The following is a 15695-nucleotide window of genomic DNA, read 5'->3' on the forward strand; positions in this document are numbered from 1 at the left end:
AGCTGAGAGGGGTTGCATCAAGCGCTCATCTGACCGCTTTGAAAAACCAAAACAGTCTTGTAAAGATCAAGCTCGTAAAAAGCGGTCTCCGTTTTGCTAGCTCATGAATGGGCAGAAATGCCAACTGGATAATTTTTTACACATTCTTTTTTCGTCTTTGTCAACATTCCCCCATTTGGCTGAAACTTCAAATGCCGTATTTGGAGAGCGCCTGTCTTAGAAGTCCCGGTATTTGTATAAATAGCTGATAGTGAAAAAATTACCCGCCCTGGAGCCTGCCCAGGGGCCTTCAGGAGGAGCAGGGCTGGGGACGGCGATGGGGCCGCGGCTGCTCGGGCTCTGGAGCAGGGACTTGGGCGGCCCGGTGCCTTCCAGCCCGACGCGTCCCGGGGGAGGAAGCGTCCGGGGGCCTCCAAACACCGGCACCCACCCGAGGGCGGGAGGGGAGCAGCGGGGGTCTCCGTCCTCAGCCGGGGAGGGGGTCGTGGGATTCACCTGGGGGTGAAAAAGCGGCCGCGGGTGGGCTCCTTTGGAGCGGGGCCGGCGCTTCGGCACCCCTCTGCAGCCGCCCGGCCCCCCCCTCCCCGCCGGGGGCCGGTGCCGCACCGGGGCCAGCCCCCCCCGCCCGGGGGGCGCGCGGCGGGGCCGGGGCCGGGGGGCGGCGGGGAGGCGGTGCCGGCTCCCGCTCCCCGTCCGTTGATCCCGGGAGCGCCGCGGGAGCCCGGGGGCCGCCCCGAGCCTTTAAAGGCTCCTCCCCGAGCGGCGGCCCCGGGAGCGCCGCCGAGGGGAGCCCGGCGCGGGTGCAGCCCCGACGGCCGGTGCGGTGCGGGGAGCCCCCAGCCCCGCGCCGGCCCCGAGCCCGGCCCCGACCCCCCGACCCCCCGAGCCCGACCCCCCGAGCCCGACCCCCCGACGGGGCGCGCCCGGCTCGGGAGCGCGGAGCAGCGGCAGCGGGAGCGCGGCGCGCCCTGCCCGGCCCTGCCCTGCCCGGCGCGGCCCGGCGGCGATGAGCCCGCTCCCCGTCGGCAACGGCAGCGCCTGGGGGGCGGCAGCCCCGGGCCCCGGCCCCAACTGCAGCGGGGCCGCCAGCCTGAGCCGGCAGTGGGCGGTGGGGGCCGCCCTGAGCCTCACCGTGCTGGTGATCGTGGCCGGGAACCTGCTGGTGATCGTGGCCATCGCCAAGACGCCGCGGCTGCAGACCATGACCAACGTCTTTGTCACCTCGCTGGCCTGCGCCGACCTCATCATGGGCTTGCTGGTGGTGCCGCCGGGGGCCACCATCCTGCTGAGCGGCCACTGGCCCTACGGCACGGTGGTGTGCGAGCTGTGGACCTCGCTGGACGTGCTGTGCGTGACGGCCAGCATCGAGACGCTGTGCGCCATCGCCGTGGATCGCTACCTCGCCATCACGTCGCCGCTGCAGTACGAGGCGCTGGTGACCAAGGGCAGGGCGCGGGCCGTGGTGTGCCTGGTGTGGGCCATCTCCGCCTTCATCTCCTTCCTGCCCATCATGAACCACTGGTGGCGGGACGGCGCCGACGAGCAGGCGGTGCGCTGCTACGACGACCCGCGCTGCTGCGACTTTGTCACCAACATGACCTACGCCATCGTCTCCTCCACCATCTCCTTCTACGTGCCCCTGCTCGTCATGATCTTCGTTTACGTCCGCGTCTTCGCCGTGGCCACGCGGCACGTGCAGCTCATCGGCAAGGACAAGGTGAGGTTCCTGCAGGAGCCCCCCAGCCCTGGCTCCAGGGGCGGCCGGCGGAGGCGACCCTCCCGCCTGCTGGCCATCAAGGAGCACAAGGCGCTCAAGACCCTGGGCATCATCATGGGCACCTTCACGCTCTGCTGGCTGCCCTTCTTCGTGGCCAACATCATCAAGGTCTTCTGCCGGCCGCTGGTGCCGGATCAGCTCTTCCTCTTCCTCAACTGGCTGGGCTACGTGAACTCAGCCTTCAACCCCATCATCTACTGCCGCAGCCCCGACTTCAGGAGCGCCTTCCGCAAGCTGCTGTGCTGCCCGCGCCGCGCCGACCGCCGGCTCCACGCCGTCTCGCAGGACCCGCGGCACTGCCCCTGCGCCTTCAGCCCCCGGGGGGGCCCCTCGGGGCACAGCAAGGCAGCCCCCCTGCGGCGCGGGGAGGACGGCGAGGCTCGGGGTGCCGGTGGGACGGAGGAGACGGCCCCGTCCCACGGCAGCGCCCACCAGCCGTGGCCCCTGGGCGAGCGCTGGCCGCAGGGCACACAGGGCACGCTGTGTGAGCGGCTGGACGAGTGAGTACCTGCCTGTGCTGCGGGGGGGGCGGCACGGGGGGGGCGGTGGTCCCACGGGAGAGCGGTCTGGTGGGCACGGAGAGCGGGAGCAGGGGGTTCTGGGGGGGGCTGGGTGCGGGCTGAGAGCCGCTGCTCTCTGCTTTTAGGGTTCCCTAAGCCCCAGCCCCTCTGCTGGGCAGCAAAACTGGGGTCCTCGGTGCCCCCCCCGCCCTGTCCCGCCTTGTCCCTTCCCGGGGAGTGCCCCCGCCACCAGAATAATTCATTCTCTCAGAGATAATGCTGGCTGTAAATAAGAAAGAAAGGCAGCCAGGCAGGAGCGTCCCAAACCCTGGCGTTTTGTCCCGTCTCCCCCCACTCCCGATTTCTTTCAGGGAGCCCCCCCTGTGGCAGGGCGGGCTGGGGGGGGGTCTCTGGCTGCCGGTCTGGGCTCGGTGTGTCCCTTTGTCCCCTGGTGGCTGCAGTTTGGGAGGGGAATTTATCCGGTCCCCCCTGTCCCTGCAGCCAGCAGCCCGTGCGGGGCTCTGCCCTGCCTGCAGAAATACGGCGTGGTTTCCCCCCCGAGCTTTTTATTAGCGTTACGAAACGCGAATATTTTTTGGTGCGGGGGATTTCAGCTGGCTCCCTTCGGCCAGAAACCGCTCCCGACACCTGCGGGCAGGGAGGCTGCTGGCAGCGCGCAGGCAGAGCCGCTGCCGGGGGGGGGGGGGTGCGGAAGGAGCCGTGGGGAGGATTTCGGGGGGTGCGTTTCAGGAAAGGATCGGACCCCGCGGAGCCGGGGCAGCAGCTCCTGGGGAAGGTCGGGGGCTCTTCACGCTCTGTGCTCTCCCGTTGAAGGTTTACCGGCAGAGAGACGCCAGCAGGTCCTTCGGTGTGACCGGGAGCCGAGCAGAGGAGGCAGGACAGTGAGTGCGCTTCGCCTTCCCGGGGGGCAGCCGTGCCGTGGGGGCCCCCCGGGCATGGACGCGGCCGCCCCTCATCCCTGCAGCAGTCTCCTCTGACCAGCTTGGCCGTCCCCTTCCCTGGGGGAGCGCGGCCCTTGGCTGGCCCGCAGGCATGTGCCACTTGGGGCACGTGAGCCTGACGCAGGCATCTGCTGACCGTCCGGGGTGCTTTAGCCCCCCTCGGAGCAGCGGGCTCGGCGGTGCTGGCCGCGTAGGGACTGCGCTTTGGGGCTGGCTTCAGGGCAGGGCCCCCTCTTTGCACGCTTCCCTTTGGGGGGGGGGGGGGGTTGGTTGTGAGCCCCACGGGATGGGGGTGCTGTGAGGGATGCGCCCCCGCACCCCGCCATCTCCTGCTGTCTCCTTGCAGGGCCGGGCGCTGCGACGGGGACGCTGCGTGGGGACGGAGGAGCAGCACGGGGGGTGGCGGCGCTGGAAGGACCCCCGGAGAGGAAGGGGGCTCCCCCTCGGGGAGTGCACTGGGCTCCTCCGATGCCGGAGAGCTGAAGCCAGCAGGGAAAAGCTCCCGAGCCTCCTGCGCTGAGGCTCCCCACAGCAGCACGGCCGCCAGGGACGGGGGGAAGCTGCCCGCGTGCCCCCCGACGTGGCTGGTGCTGGGACGCGGTGGCCAGCAGCTCTGCCCCCCCTGCAGGACCCTGACTTCCCGGCCGTGCGGGGGCAGCCCCGCAGCGAAGGGAAGGAGGGTGCCCTGCAAATGAGACCCGGCCGTGATCCTCACCGGGTCGTGCCCCCGCCGCGGCGGTGAACTTCCCGGGGCTGCCGCGATGCTGGGAGCTGCAGCGACGCCGTCAGCTGGGGAACGCAGGGAGCGAGGGGATCTCCGGGCTTGGGGGCACCGGGCAAAACGTGCGAACTGTGCTCTCGTCCGATGTCGTGTTTATTCTGGGTGGATCTCCAGGTTCGCGGGGTTGGGGTCGGGAGGGGGGGTGTCGGGCGAAGCCTGCGGGAGCAGCGCCGCTTTGCCGCTCCGGGACCACCGTGCGGCTTCCACCAGCAACGCGCAGAGCCGCTGCCACCCTCAGGGACACAGCCGGGTTGTTTCTGCTACTTCCCACCCAGCGGTGGAGGGGTGAACGCCACGGGGCCGTGCCACGCACCCCGAAACCCCGGGGGTGAGCGGAGCATGGCCCAGAGCAGCCGGGGCTGGGCAGGGGTGGGGAGCCCTGCAGGATGGGGGGGGTCACACCGTGGTTGTTGCAGGTGCGGGGGGCGAGGGCAGCGGTGCTGTGCTCTTGTTTTAAAGCCGCCGTGCGTGGCCAGGAGGGCGGCAGGAGGTGGCAGCACCCACGCAGGGTGTGCGCAGAGGGCACCTCTAGGTGCCTGTGCCTGTGCCACCCCGCTGGCCGCAACGCCGGGCAGTCAGCTGTAAATGCGTCGTGGTGACTGTGAGTTTTTTCTGCCTTGTTTCCCCCCCCCCCCCCCCCCAGCTGTGTGAAATAAATCTTGGAAACCCCCCCGTGATGCCTTCGGGTCCGTGACAAGCAGAGGGATGGGGCCGGGCACAGCCTCTGCAGTGGTTGTGCTCCCACCGGGGGGCTTTGTGCCCCCTCCCGGGGGGGCTGTCAGCCTGGAAAAGCAGCCAGAAAATAGCCACCCCCATCCCACCATCATTTGGGAATTCGTACAGATGATTTGGGAGGGGCTGGGCTGGGGAGAGGCAGAGCACAGGGGCAGTGCTGGGAGGGATGGGGCAGCACTGGGGGCAGTGCCCCCGCTCCAGCAGCCCCTGGAGCTCTGGGGGGGTGCATTGATGGCACCTGGGCAGAGCTGCCAAGCACCTGGGCTGCGTTCCCAAATTGCCCCTCTGCCGGGCCCCCTTCTCTTTATTTGCAGCAGGCAGGGGCTGCTTGGGCTTGCTGCTGGAGGAAGGGACGTGTCCTGCTGTCCCCTGGGGGTGCTGCTGTGTGGGGCAGCTCCCCCCGAGACCTCTGGGTTGTGCTGCTGCTTCAAACGTTGACCCTAAGGAAATGCTTGGTGCTGGGTGAAAATCGAGGCCGCGGGGTGCCAGCCGAGGCTGCGGGGTGCTCCCGGTGCTGGAGGCTTGGGCAAGGGGCCGCTCTGGTCAGCGGGAGCCGCCCCGTGCTGGGGGCGCACCGAGCACCCCGTGGGGAGGCTGCTGGTCCTCGGAGCTGGTTTTGCCTGTGCAGGCACCTCACCGGCTCTTCCTTTCCCCAGGGGATGCCCAAGCAGCTGGGTGGCTTTATTCCTCACTTAGCCCTGCTCCCCTAGCCAGGGGGGTGCTGGTCCAGCTGCCTTCACCTCTTGCAGAAGGCAAACCGTGCTGCTGCGAGCTGTCTGGGGGCTTGGGAGTTTGCTCTGAGCGCTCCTAAGCCACATTTCTTCCACGTGTCGCTGTTGCAGACTGGTTTCTCTGTTTCACTGTTTTCTCCCCTCTTTACTTCACAGGAGCCAGCTCCCGGTGCTGGACCAGCCGCGGAGGATGAGCAGCTCTTCTCTCGTCTCCAGGTCGCTGTTGGAGGAGAGGCCGGTCACCGCCCTCTGGGGTGAGCAGCGGCAGCCCCTGCCCCAGCTTCCCCCCACCTCTCAAACCCCGGCTGCTCTGCTCCCTTTGAGGGCAATTTCCCTCTGCACCGCAGCCGCCTGCACTCCCCTTGCTGCAGAAACCCCTGGGGGGGGCTGAGGGTTCCCCATGGCACAGGGACACCCCACGGCCCAGGGACGTGCCAGCCCTCCGGGGACACCGTGGGGACACCCGGGGGCACCCCCCTCTGCTTTCCCCACACCTGGGGCTTGTTGGGGGAGCAGCTCCTGCGTGCAGGGACGAGGCTGTGTGTCCGCAGGCTGCGAGCTGGACACGGGCACGCGGCGCTGCGTGCTGCAGGAGGACGACGACTGCCTGGAGCACCTGGTCCTGCTGAGGACGGTAAGGCGCGTGGCACGGCTTGGGGCCCGCTCGGCCGCGCCGGGCTCCGCGTGCCACGGGGCTCTGCCGGGCTCCGCAGGTCTCCCTGGGGGCTGGCGCCAGGGACGAGCTGCACGTGGTGGCCGTGGAGTCGAAGAACACGTACGGAGGCTGCAAGCCGGTGCCCATCGTGTCGCTGCGCGGCTCGGTGCTCCCCATGGTAAGGGCAGGGCAGCGAGGGGCGGGGGGGGAAGCCTCGCCTGGGAACCACCCGGCCTCGGCGTGGGGGCTGCACAGGGGTCTCCAGGCAGTGCTGGGGGCTTTTTTTTTTTTTGCTGTGCCTGCAAACCCCTCTGCTCTGCCCGAATGAGATGGGGCAGAGGAGCCCCCGTCCTGCGGCTGTTGCAGGGTTCGCCCTGTGCTGGGGATGGGGTCGGGCTGGGGATGGGCTGGGGGTGCTCCGAGCTCTGTTTTTTTTGCAGATCAGCCTCAAAGGCCTGGAGTTTGTCCCTCCAGTCACCTTCGTGCTGGAGTGTGGAGCTGGGCCGGTCTATCTCAGCGGGCAGCACGTCACCCGTGAGTCCCGCATGGGGAGCGGGGCCGGGGTGGCACCGGGGGTGCTCTCTGAGTCCCGCGGGGGCTTTAGAGGCAGCTTCCCCCCCCCGTGCAGCAGCGTCTCCTTTTCCTAGTGGAGGATGACCGCAGGTACGGAGCCCGCAAGGAAGAGCTGGCAGAGGAAGATGCAGGCGATGAGGACGGTGCCAGAGCAGCGCAGGACGGGGAGTAGCCACAGTTTGGGGAGGATTTCTGCGTCCTGGGAGTGCCGCCGGCTGATGGCAGGGCTGTTCCCTGTCGGGGGCTGCAGGTGCCTGGCACTGACGGGGCCAGGTCCTTGCCCAGGGTTACAAACTGCCTCTGCTTTGCATACCGCCCTTTCCTCCTCTCCCTGCCCGCCCTGTTCATAACGTGTTCTGAGAAATGCTCCCCCTTCCTACCACTCCCCCCCCTAATATTTTAGCGCAATCGCTACGGGAAAGAGCAAATATCCTGGGGCTAGGCTGCACTGTGCTCCATGGTGCCCACACCAGCCTGCTGCTGCTCTTGTCCTGCCTTCCCTGCCACCACTGCCTGCTCCCAGCCTCATCTCAGCAACGCTTACACCAAGCACGCTACCACGGGGACATCACGCCACCGACCCCTGGTGCTGGGGTGTCCCCATGAGCAGCCCCAGGGGGACAGGCTGGGGTCACCCCCACCTCCCCGCACTGCCCTGGGGGCTGCTCTCGCCCCCCTCCCTCCGAGGGGCATCGCTCCGCCGGGTGCCTGCTCAGCTGAACCCAGCAGCAGCACGCTGCCGTCTGCGCAGCGGCCCCGGGGAACGCAGCCAACGGCTGCTCAGAACCAGCAGCTGCCGGAATAATTCAATTAAAGCCCCTCGTGGAGGAAAATTGCCCCAATCCATCACGTGTGTGACGTTAGCTGGCAGGGGGTTTGTCTCCAAAGGGGAGCCCTGAACCTGCTTGGGGGGGTGGGAAGGGAGCAGGGGCACGGTGTGGGTGCCCCGCTGGGTTGAGCAGGAGGGGGATGGACGGACGAACCCATCCTGCTGGGCTCAGCATCGCGTGGCTGCGTCCGGCACAGCGCCGTGGCGTGGGGCTGCGCCCCGTGTGTGGCTCTGGCAGGGCAGCGTCACCAGCAGGTGGCTGTGGCTGAGCTCCGCTCTCCTTTGCGAGCAGCCCGGGGGGGGATTTAGTGCGAACTGAAGGCAAAGTGGCACCAGACGGCGCGGCCTCTGCTCTCCTCCAGCCACCACCTTTCTTCGAGTGCCCACGTGTGCGCTCTGCTGGGCTGGGTGCCTGCTGAGGCAGCAGCACGCGCCGGGGACGAAGCTTGGCACGTCCGCTCTCGTCGCCCCCTGTAACCGTGCCACTTTTGTGTCCCCGTGCTTGCATTTACCGACTCAGTTGGGGCTCTGGGATCGTGGCACTGGGTGGGGGCCAAGGGAGGCTGTGGTGGGACTCATCCTGCCCGGCCGGCAGCCCCTTGCTGTCCCAGGGAGCCCCCGCCTCAGCACCCCTGGTGAGTTCGTGGCTCCTGATTCCTCAGGCAGGAATTAAATGCATCGTCAATTGGAAGTCTTGCTGAACGCCAGCCGCGCGGTGTGATCCAGCAGCCGCATTCGGACATCTCGCTGGGTGCAGATTACGCCACATAAAGAAATCCAGGAAGAAAAGAAACACAAAGTGGACTCAGGTCGGTGCCGCTGAATTTGCACAGTGGCCCCTCCAAAGCCCCGTGCTTGTCAGGGAGGTGCCCGGCGGTGAAGTGCACAAGCAGCTGAGGTGGTGCTGGCCGAGCTGCCCACCCTCGAGCCAGGAGCCTCCCAAAAGAGCCGTGGGAGCCCTGGGGACAGCAGCACGCGGCTGCTCCTCTCCTGGCGTCCTGCACCCCGCGGCGATGCTGCACCCTGCGGCGATGCTGCCCATGCCAGCCCTCGGCTGCCCCATGCAAACTCCCTGCCCTGGGTTTAGTTCCCCAGCCCAGTGCGAGTGATGTCCCTGCTGCTTTGAAAAGTCAATTAAAAGGTGAAAATTTCCCCCGTTGTGTGCTGGCAGGAGAGGTGGGTCTGCGAAGGGCATGCCAGGGGCGATGCAGCACCTTGCAGGGGCCAACTTATGGAGCTCGCTGGGTGTGGGTGCGCGGGGACGGAGCCCTCACCCCATGCAGACCACGACCCCATGCAAACCACGAGCCCTTCTGACCCCAGCTCTGCGGCACAGCCCCGACAGCCCCGGCTGTGTGGGTCCCCAGGGCGCTCGCAGCCTCTCTGCACGGGGGGGGCTGTGCTTGGGTGCTGCCTTCACCCCCTCCCCGCGGCTGCGGAGCGCTCGCCGCGTCCTGCACGGCAGCATCTCGTGGAGGGCTTTGGCATAACCATGGCAACTGCCAGGTAATTAACAGACGGCTCTCAATGTCATGGGAACAATCCAGGAGCAAACAGCGCGCGCGGGCGCTGGGCTGCACGCCTCCCTGCCCCCCCGGTGCAGGATGTGGCCCGCAGGGCTCCACCTGCCCTGCCCCAAAACCGGCTCCGTGTGCGCTGCCCCCACGTCCCCTGGGCACCAGTGACAGGTCTGGCACGAAGGGGCAGCCCCCAGCTCTCCGTACCATTAATGCCCAAGACAGAGATTTAATTTTCATTAAATTAATGCCAGCCCGTGATACAAAACCAGGATCTTATGTTCCGAGTGCTGGGGGGTTAAAGACTTTCTGTGGAGAACGAGGGACAGTACTTCTGGCAGGGAATGGGACAGTAAGAGTGAAATTTTAATGCAGAAGGTGCTCCGTCTGGGGTAAAAGCTGCTCTGAAACTGATGGGAACAGCTCGTGGTGCCCCAAAACAGCAGAGGAGCCCGCGGTGCGAGGCATTGCCACCGGTGCAGGGAGCAGGGCTGCCTGTTGCTCCGGCTCCAGATGCGTCCTTCGTGGCGGGGTGCCCTACCAGGGCGCGGGGCGAAGCAGGCAGGGCGCACAGGAGCTGATCTAAACCCACAATTAACGCAAATTCGGGCTGCCGAGCTTGCAGGGGGCTTCTGAGCGGCGCTGCAAAGCTCTGAGGCTGGCTGCAGTTCTCCATTCGTTTCCACTGGAGACTCAAAACCCGCAGTGGGGTTTGCCTTGGGGAAGTTCGGCACGTAAGGGCTTAGGAGTAAAACGAGGGCTGGTACAGAGAGAAAGGAACACGGCTACGAGTCCTGCGCTGTGAGAGTGGGAGATAATACATGGAAATAGCTCAGGAAATTAAAGTTTGCCTGCAGCGCGTTCGGAGATGATTCAGTGGGCAGCAGGGGAGGGAGGCGACGCGTGCGGGAGGCAGGGCTGCGCCTGGGGTGCACCGGGACCCCGCTCCTCCCGGGCTCTGCCTGCCACCGCTCTGCTTTTTACCCCGGATTTTTGCCTCGAGTTTCCTCCTCGCCCCCTGCCCCATCTTCGCAGCTGATGAAACGAAAGCGCGGTGCTGCTCTCGGGCTGCTGCCAGCGCCGACCTCGTAGGAGAGCGCGGCTAATCTCGTTAGGGGCAGACCGCGGAGTGCAGGCGCACGAGGCTTTGGTCAGTGCAAAAGTAGCAGAGCATCCTTATTCAGTTACCCATTAATGTCCTCTGCGATTTCCAGAGACGTTAGGAGCGACTCTCTGGCTCGCCTGCCGCTTCCCTTTGCTTCTGCCAGGAGCTGCCCCTGCGCAGCGGCTGGGCGCAGCAGAGGCAGGCTCGCCGCGACGCTCCGTCTGCAGGGCTGCTGCTGAGCCGGCTGCAGGTGAGTGCCTCCTTCTCGGGGCCGGACCTGCCACTTTTCCCCCTTTCCCTTCTCTCCACAGAGCCGTGGGCGCTGTTTAACCCCGTGCTGCCTCTCCTAGGGGGCCGTTTGCCGGCGTCGCCTCTTTTCTGACCCTCGTTTCCGATTTTCCAGGGAGCTGCAGCGAGGAGCCACCGCCCCGGGGAGCCCCCCGGCTCCCACCCTGGCGTGGGGCAGGATCCTGCGGGGTGGCACGGCCGTGATGAGGAGCAGGATGCGCCCCACGGCCACCTGAACCCTGTGACCGCCGGCTTTTGGGGGGCCAGGACGTCCCAGGGAGCTGGTTAGGGTCGAAGGGGCCATGGAGCCCAGCGGGGACGGGGCCAACGCCACCGCCTACGAGCTCGTCCTGCAGAACCGCCCCAACGCCAGCGCGCAGTTCACCGGGGTGCAGCTCATCCAGTCCTTCAAGCCCCTCATCATCCCCTGCTACGCCCTCGTCGTCCTCGTCGGCATCTTCGGCAACTACCTGCTCCTCTACGTCATCTGCAAGTCCAAGAAGATGCACAACGTCACCAACTTCTTCATCGGGAACCTGGCCTTCTCGGACATGCTGATGTGCGCCACCTGCGTGCCCTTCACCCTGGCCTACGCCTTCAACCCCCAGGGCTGGGTCTTCGGGAAGTTTTTGTGCTACTTCGTGTTCCTCATGCAGCCCATGACCGTCTACGTCTCCGTCTTCACGCTCACGGCCATCGCGGTGGACAGGTGAGGTGGGCGCAGGGGGCGGTGGAGGGGGGGGTCCGGGCTCTGGCAGGTCCCGCGGCAGCCTGCTGAAGTTTGGTGCGTTCACACTTGTGGTATTAACTCCGCCGGGGACGTTCCAGCTCCTCCGCTGGTCCGCATCAGGCGGTGGGCAAGCTTTACCGGACTACGCACACCTTTCCTGGGGGTTGGCATCCGGGGGGCTCTGTCTGGACAAACCCTGCCCCTGCTGCGGGCTCAGGCTGGGCGCTGCCTTCCCTGGGGTGCCTGGGTTTGGAAACGCGAGCCTCCTGCCTCCCCCGCCGCGGTTTTTCTCCCAGGTTCTCATACTACGCTGTGTAAATTTGCGTCAGGATTACCTCGTGGCCTGGCAGCTGGATGGAGAGCGCTTGTGCCTCCGGCAATGGGCATGGGCAGGACGTGGCAGGGGGGCTGTTTTAGAAAACCGGAGTTTCCATAGATACGTCGTGCCATAAAAGCAGCCTCAGGCCCTGCGGGGACGCAGCGAGGCAGGCAGAGCCCGGAGCGGCAGCACCAGGAGAGGCTCGGAGCCCTTCGGGAGGGTTCCCCTGCTGCTGGCTGGAGGGCGAGAAGGGACTGAAGAGGGGAAGGCGAAAGCAGGGGAGATTCAGCTAGAATAGCCGAGAAAACTTTGAGTGTTTGTGAGCTAAGCTTCCCTTGGTGGTGGTGTTAAGCGGCCAGGAGTGTTTGCACTGTTCTTTTACGCTTCAACAAAGCTGCTTTTTTTTGGGGTGAGAAGACCAATTCGCCGGTGTTTTTCCCACTAAACAGGCACCCACGAAATCACACCGCCCTCACCCCCTTCGTACAGCAGCCTTGGCATTTACACCAGGCGATGGTTTCGGCCCAAGCCCTCTGGCTGTGGCTCGGCTTTGCCGCAGCTCCGCCGGGCTCTGCTGAGCTCCTGTGGGGCGCAGCCCCGGTGCTCAGCGCTGCGTCCCCGGTGCTCAGCGCTGCGTCCCCGGTGCTCAGCGCTGTGCCCCCGGTGCTCAGCGCTGCGTCCAGCTGAGGGGTTCGGTCTCGGCATCACCAGGACTCGCAGATGCGGGGCTGCTACCAAGGGCAGAGCGAGGGAGCTGTGAAATCCCATTATTGCTGCCGAGTGCAGTGAGCGGGGAGCTCCCCGAATGCAGGCACTCGGGAGAGGAGTGGGGGGCGCGCAGGGGAGGGGGAAGAAGGGGATTAATTGGGGGGGTTATTTGCTTGGTGCCGCCTGCAGCCCTGCAGCCAGAGACGCTCTATGGGAGGGGTGCTGGGGTGCTGAGCCCTGCTCCCCCAAAACCACACGAGCCACCTTTGGCAGGGCAGGGGGACGCCGCCGCCCCCGGCCCCATCCAGCCCCATCCCACGAGTGGTTGGGGGGGGCTCCCCCCCCCCCGTCCCCGCAGGTACTACGCCACCGTGCACCCCCTGAAGAAGCGCATCTCGGTCACCAGCTGCGTCTACGTGGTGGGGGGCATCTGGCTGCTGTCCTGCGCGCTGGTGGCCCCGGCGGTGGCGCACACCTACCACGTGGAGTTCCGGCAGCAGGGCTTCGCCATCTGCGAGGAGTTCTGGATGGAGAAGGAGGCGCAGCGCCTGGCCTACGCCTACAGCACCCTGATCCTCACCTACATCCTGCCGCTCTCCGCCGTCTCCCTCTCCTACCTGTGCATCTCGGTGAAGCTGAGGAACCGCGTGGTGCCCGGGCACCCCACGCAGAGCCAGGCCGAGTTCGACCGCCTGAGGAAGAGGAAGATCTTCCGCCTCATCGTGCTGGTGGTGGCGGCCTTCGGGGTCTGCTGGCTGCCCATCCACGTCTTCAACGTCATCCGGGACATCGACATCAGCCTCATCGACAAGCACTACTTCCTGCTCATCCAGCTGCTGTGCCACTGGTTCGCCATGAGCTCCTCCTGCTGCAACCCCTTCCTCTACGCCTGGCTGCATGACCGCTTCCGCGGCGAGCTCAGGAAGATGTTCGCCTGCGAGCACCGCATCCTCCCCGCCAACAACTGCGCGGCCGCCAGCGTCGTGCTCTGAGGGCCCGCGCCCCGGCCGCCCCCCGCGCCCCCACCCGTCGCCGCGTCCACCAGAGGTTTCCCCGCCGATGCGCTGCCGTGGGGTCCCCGACGCTCGTCCCGTCCCATCCGCGCGGGGACCGATCCTTCCCCGTGGTGGGGGCGAGGTGTCACCCCTGGCACGGCTCCCCCCCCACCCCCTGTGCGCCTGGGTGCTGCCCCAAGGTCTGTGCGCCCAGCGCCGGGGAGTCTGGTCCCGGTGGCCGCGGGGTACCCGGGGAAATAGGGGGGGGACGGGGCTGGGGTGGGTAACGGGGCTCCGGCAGGACAAAGTGCCCGGGGAGCTTCGTGCTTGGCTTTGGGGCCGCAAGCACGTCATTATTGTGAATTAACCAAGAAAATGGGGCCCGCATCCAGCTGCGGCGAGCTCCGGGGGCGGCGGTTCGGTGCCCCCCGTCAGGCGCGTCGCGTGGCCTGCATTAAATCCGTTCCGGGCGCTGGAAACGGAAATTCTCCTGCGAGATTGTTTTCCGAGGGACGCCCGTGCTTTTCGGGTAACCTCAAAGCGGGCCAGGAGACAGCAACGGGGTGACCCAGCTGGAGCTTGGAGCCCCCCCCCCCCCCCCCGCCCCGGGGGCTGTGCTGGGAGCCCCCCCGGCTCTGCCCTTTGCTGCCGGAGGGGACACCGGGGGTCCCCCCCCCCCCACCCGCTGCCCCACGTTAAGCACACCCGGGTTAACCCACGGCCGGTTCTGGGAAGCGGGCTGAGCCCCGTCCCCCCCCCCCAGGCACGCCGACCTCCTCCTGCCTCCCCCCACCCCCCCTTCGCCCACTGCCCCCCCGGGTGCGATCTGCTGCGTGTCTGCGTGCGCCCGGCCTCATCGGCAGCACGGTGATGGCGCATCGTGTGCCTGCGCCTCTTATCGCTGATGGACCCCGCAGCCCCCCCCCCCCCCCCCGCAGCCCCCCGCAGCCCCCCGCAGCCCCCCCCCACAGCCCCCAGCAGCCCCCCGCAGCTCCCCACAGCCCCCAGCAGCCCCCCGCAGCCCCCCGCAGCCCCCCACAGCCCCCCACAGCCCCCCGCAGCCCCTTTCCACACCGACTGCCCCCACCGTGCCGTGCCCACCCCCAGCAGTGGGGTGGTGCGGGGGGGGGGTCCCCAGCGCCCGTCCCCCCTGGGTGCGAGCAGGGGGCCATGGGTGCAGCCGGGGGGGGCACAGGGGAATGCCGGGGGGGGGGGTCTGGGATGGAGGGGTGAGGCCCTGGGGGGGGGTGGGCTGGGGACGTAGGTGGGGGTCTGCACCCATGGGTGGGGAGGGGGAGGAGGAGGAGGGGGGGGCTCAGCCTCTCCTGGCAGCAGGGGGGCAGAGGTGGGGGGGGGGGGGGGGGGGGGGGGGCAGCACACACACACCGGTACACAGATGTGTGAACAGATGTGACCTGTGCACACCTGTGCCTGTATGCGCACACACACAAATCTGTACAGGCACACACCGCTGCACGCCCACCCCTGTGCACACCCAGGTGTGCTTCCCACCCAAGCACCCCGGTGTGCACACACTCGCAGCCCTGCACGCACACACATGCACGCCCCTGTGCACACCCCTGTACGTGTGCACACCCACACCTGTACATACACAGCCCCGTGCACGCACACACACTCACACACCCCTACACGCGCACACATACTCACACTTGTGCGTACATTCAGATGTGCATGCACGCACACACCTGTACACACACCTGCACACACACACCTGCACACACACATGTACTCATCCTCACCTGTACACACACCCCCCGTGCACACCCCTGTACATGTGCACACCTATCCACACCCAGACCTGTACATACACAGCCCCGTGCACACGCACGCACGCTTGCACAGCCCTACCTGTGCACACACACTTGTGCACACGTGCACACGTGCATTCACACCCCCCCGTACTCACACTCACCTGTACACCCCCCCCCCATACACACACACACCTGTACACACACACACACGTGCACACACACTTGTGCACACGTGCACACGTGCCTTCACACCCCCCCCCCGCGGTACACACCCCCCCCGTACACACACCCCTGTACTCACACTCACCTGTACACCCCCCCGTACACACACACCTGTACACACACACACGTGCACACACACTTGTGCACACGTGCACACGTGCATTCACACCCCCCCGTACTCATGCTCACCTGTACACCCCCCCGGTACACACACACACACCTGTACACCCCCCCCGTACTCACACTCACCTGTGCACACACACACGTGCACACACACTTGTGCACATGTGCACACGTGCATTCACCCCCCCCCCGCTGTACACACCCCCCCCGTACTCACACTCACTCCCCCCTCCCCTTCCCCCCCTCCCCAGGCCCCGCCCCCTCCCCAGGCCCCGCCCCCTCCCCAGGCCCCGCCCCCTCCCCAGGCCCCGCCCCTCCCCAGGCCCCGCCCACTCCCCAGGCCCCGCCCCCTTCCCCAAGGCCCCGCCTACCC

The 15695-nt window shown here is 67.0% G+C and overlaps 3 protein-coding genes across 4 annotated transcripts; all 3 read left to right on the forward strand.

Annotated features, from left to right (window-relative positions):
* The first annotated feature begins 780 nt into the window (after nt 1–780).
* Nucleotides 781–4074, forward strand: ADRB3 (adrenoceptor beta 3). The gene is made up of 3 exons (XM_066983492.1): nt 781–2277; nt 3112–3179; nt 3586–4074. Exons 1-2 carry the CDS (start codon nt 1007–1009, stop codon nt 3149–3151), a joined length of 1311 nt encoding a protein of 436 aa, XP_066839593.1. The 5' UTR covers nt 781–1006; the 3' UTR covers nt 3152–3179; nt 3586–4074.
* Nucleotides 4075–4913: 839 nt separating this feature from the next.
* Nucleotides 4914–6929, forward strand: LOC106044380 (nucleoplasmin). Of its 2 annotated transcripts, none has more exons than XM_066983495.1 (6): nt 4914–5217; nt 5643–5740; nt 6038–6120; nt 6200–6319; nt 6582–6675; nt 6789–6929. In XM_066983495.1, exons 1-6 carry the CDS (start codon nt 5204–5206, stop codon nt 6884–6886), a joined length of 507 nt encoding a protein of 168 aa, XP_066839596.1. In that variant the 5' UTR covers nt 4914–5203; the 3' UTR covers nt 6887–6929. The 2 variants fall into 2 exon arrangements, with proteins under 2 accessions (XP_066839596.1, XP_066839595.1); XM_066983494.1 differs by having other exon boundaries at nt 4921–5168.
* Nucleotides 6930–10755: 3826 nt separating this feature from the next.
* On the forward strand, nt 10756–13740 carry LOC106044381 (prolactin-releasing peptide receptor-like). The gene is made up of 2 exons (XM_048047339.2): nt 10756–11162; nt 12569–13740. The coding sequence occupies exons 1-2, from the start codon at nt 10756–10758 to the stop codon at nt 13200–13202; spliced, it is 1041 nt and encodes a 346-aa protein (XP_047903296.2). The 3' UTR covers nt 13203–13740.
* The last annotated feature ends 1955 nt before the right edge of the window (nt 13741–15695 follow it).

Source organism: Anser cygnoides, chromosome 26 (genome assembly GCF_040182565.1).
Source record: "Anser cygnoides isolate HZ-2024a breed goose chromosome 26, Taihu_goose_T2T_genome, whole genome shotgun sequence".
NCBI lineage: Eukaryota > Metazoa > Chordata > Aves > Anseriformes > Anatidae > Anser > Anser cygnoides.

Bases quoted from the DNA above. Each gene is read 5' to 3' on its own strand.
- ADRB3 (XM_066983492.1), top strand. From the start codon at position 1,007: ATGAGCCCGCTCCCCGTCGGCAACGGCAGCGCCTGGGGGGCGGCAGCC. The intron at 2,278-3,111 runs GTGAGTACCTGC...CTCCCGTTGAAG, and splicing joins CTGTGTGAGCGGCTGGACGA to GTTTACCGGCAGAGAGACGC.
- LOC106044380 (XM_066983494.1), top strand. From the start codon at position 4,987: ATGGCACCTGGGCAGAGCTGCCAAGCACCTGGGCTGCGTTCCCAAATT. The intron at 5,169-5,642 runs GTTGTGCTGCTG...TTTACTTCACAG, and splicing joins GCTCCCCCCGAGACCTCTGG to GAGCCAGCTCCCGGTGCTGG. The intron at 6,121-6,199 runs GTAAGGCGCGTG...CGGGCTCCGCAG, and splicing joins ACCTGGTCCTGCTGAGGACG to GTCTCCCTGGGGGCTGGCGC.
- LOC106044381 (XM_048047339.2), top strand. From the start codon at position 10,756: ATGGAGCCCAGCGGGGACGGGGCCAACGCCACCGCCTACGAGCTCGTC. The intron at 11,163-12,568 runs GTGAGGTGGGCG...CCGTCCCCGCAG, and splicing joins ACGGCCATCGCGGTGGACAG to GTACTACGCCACCGTGCACC.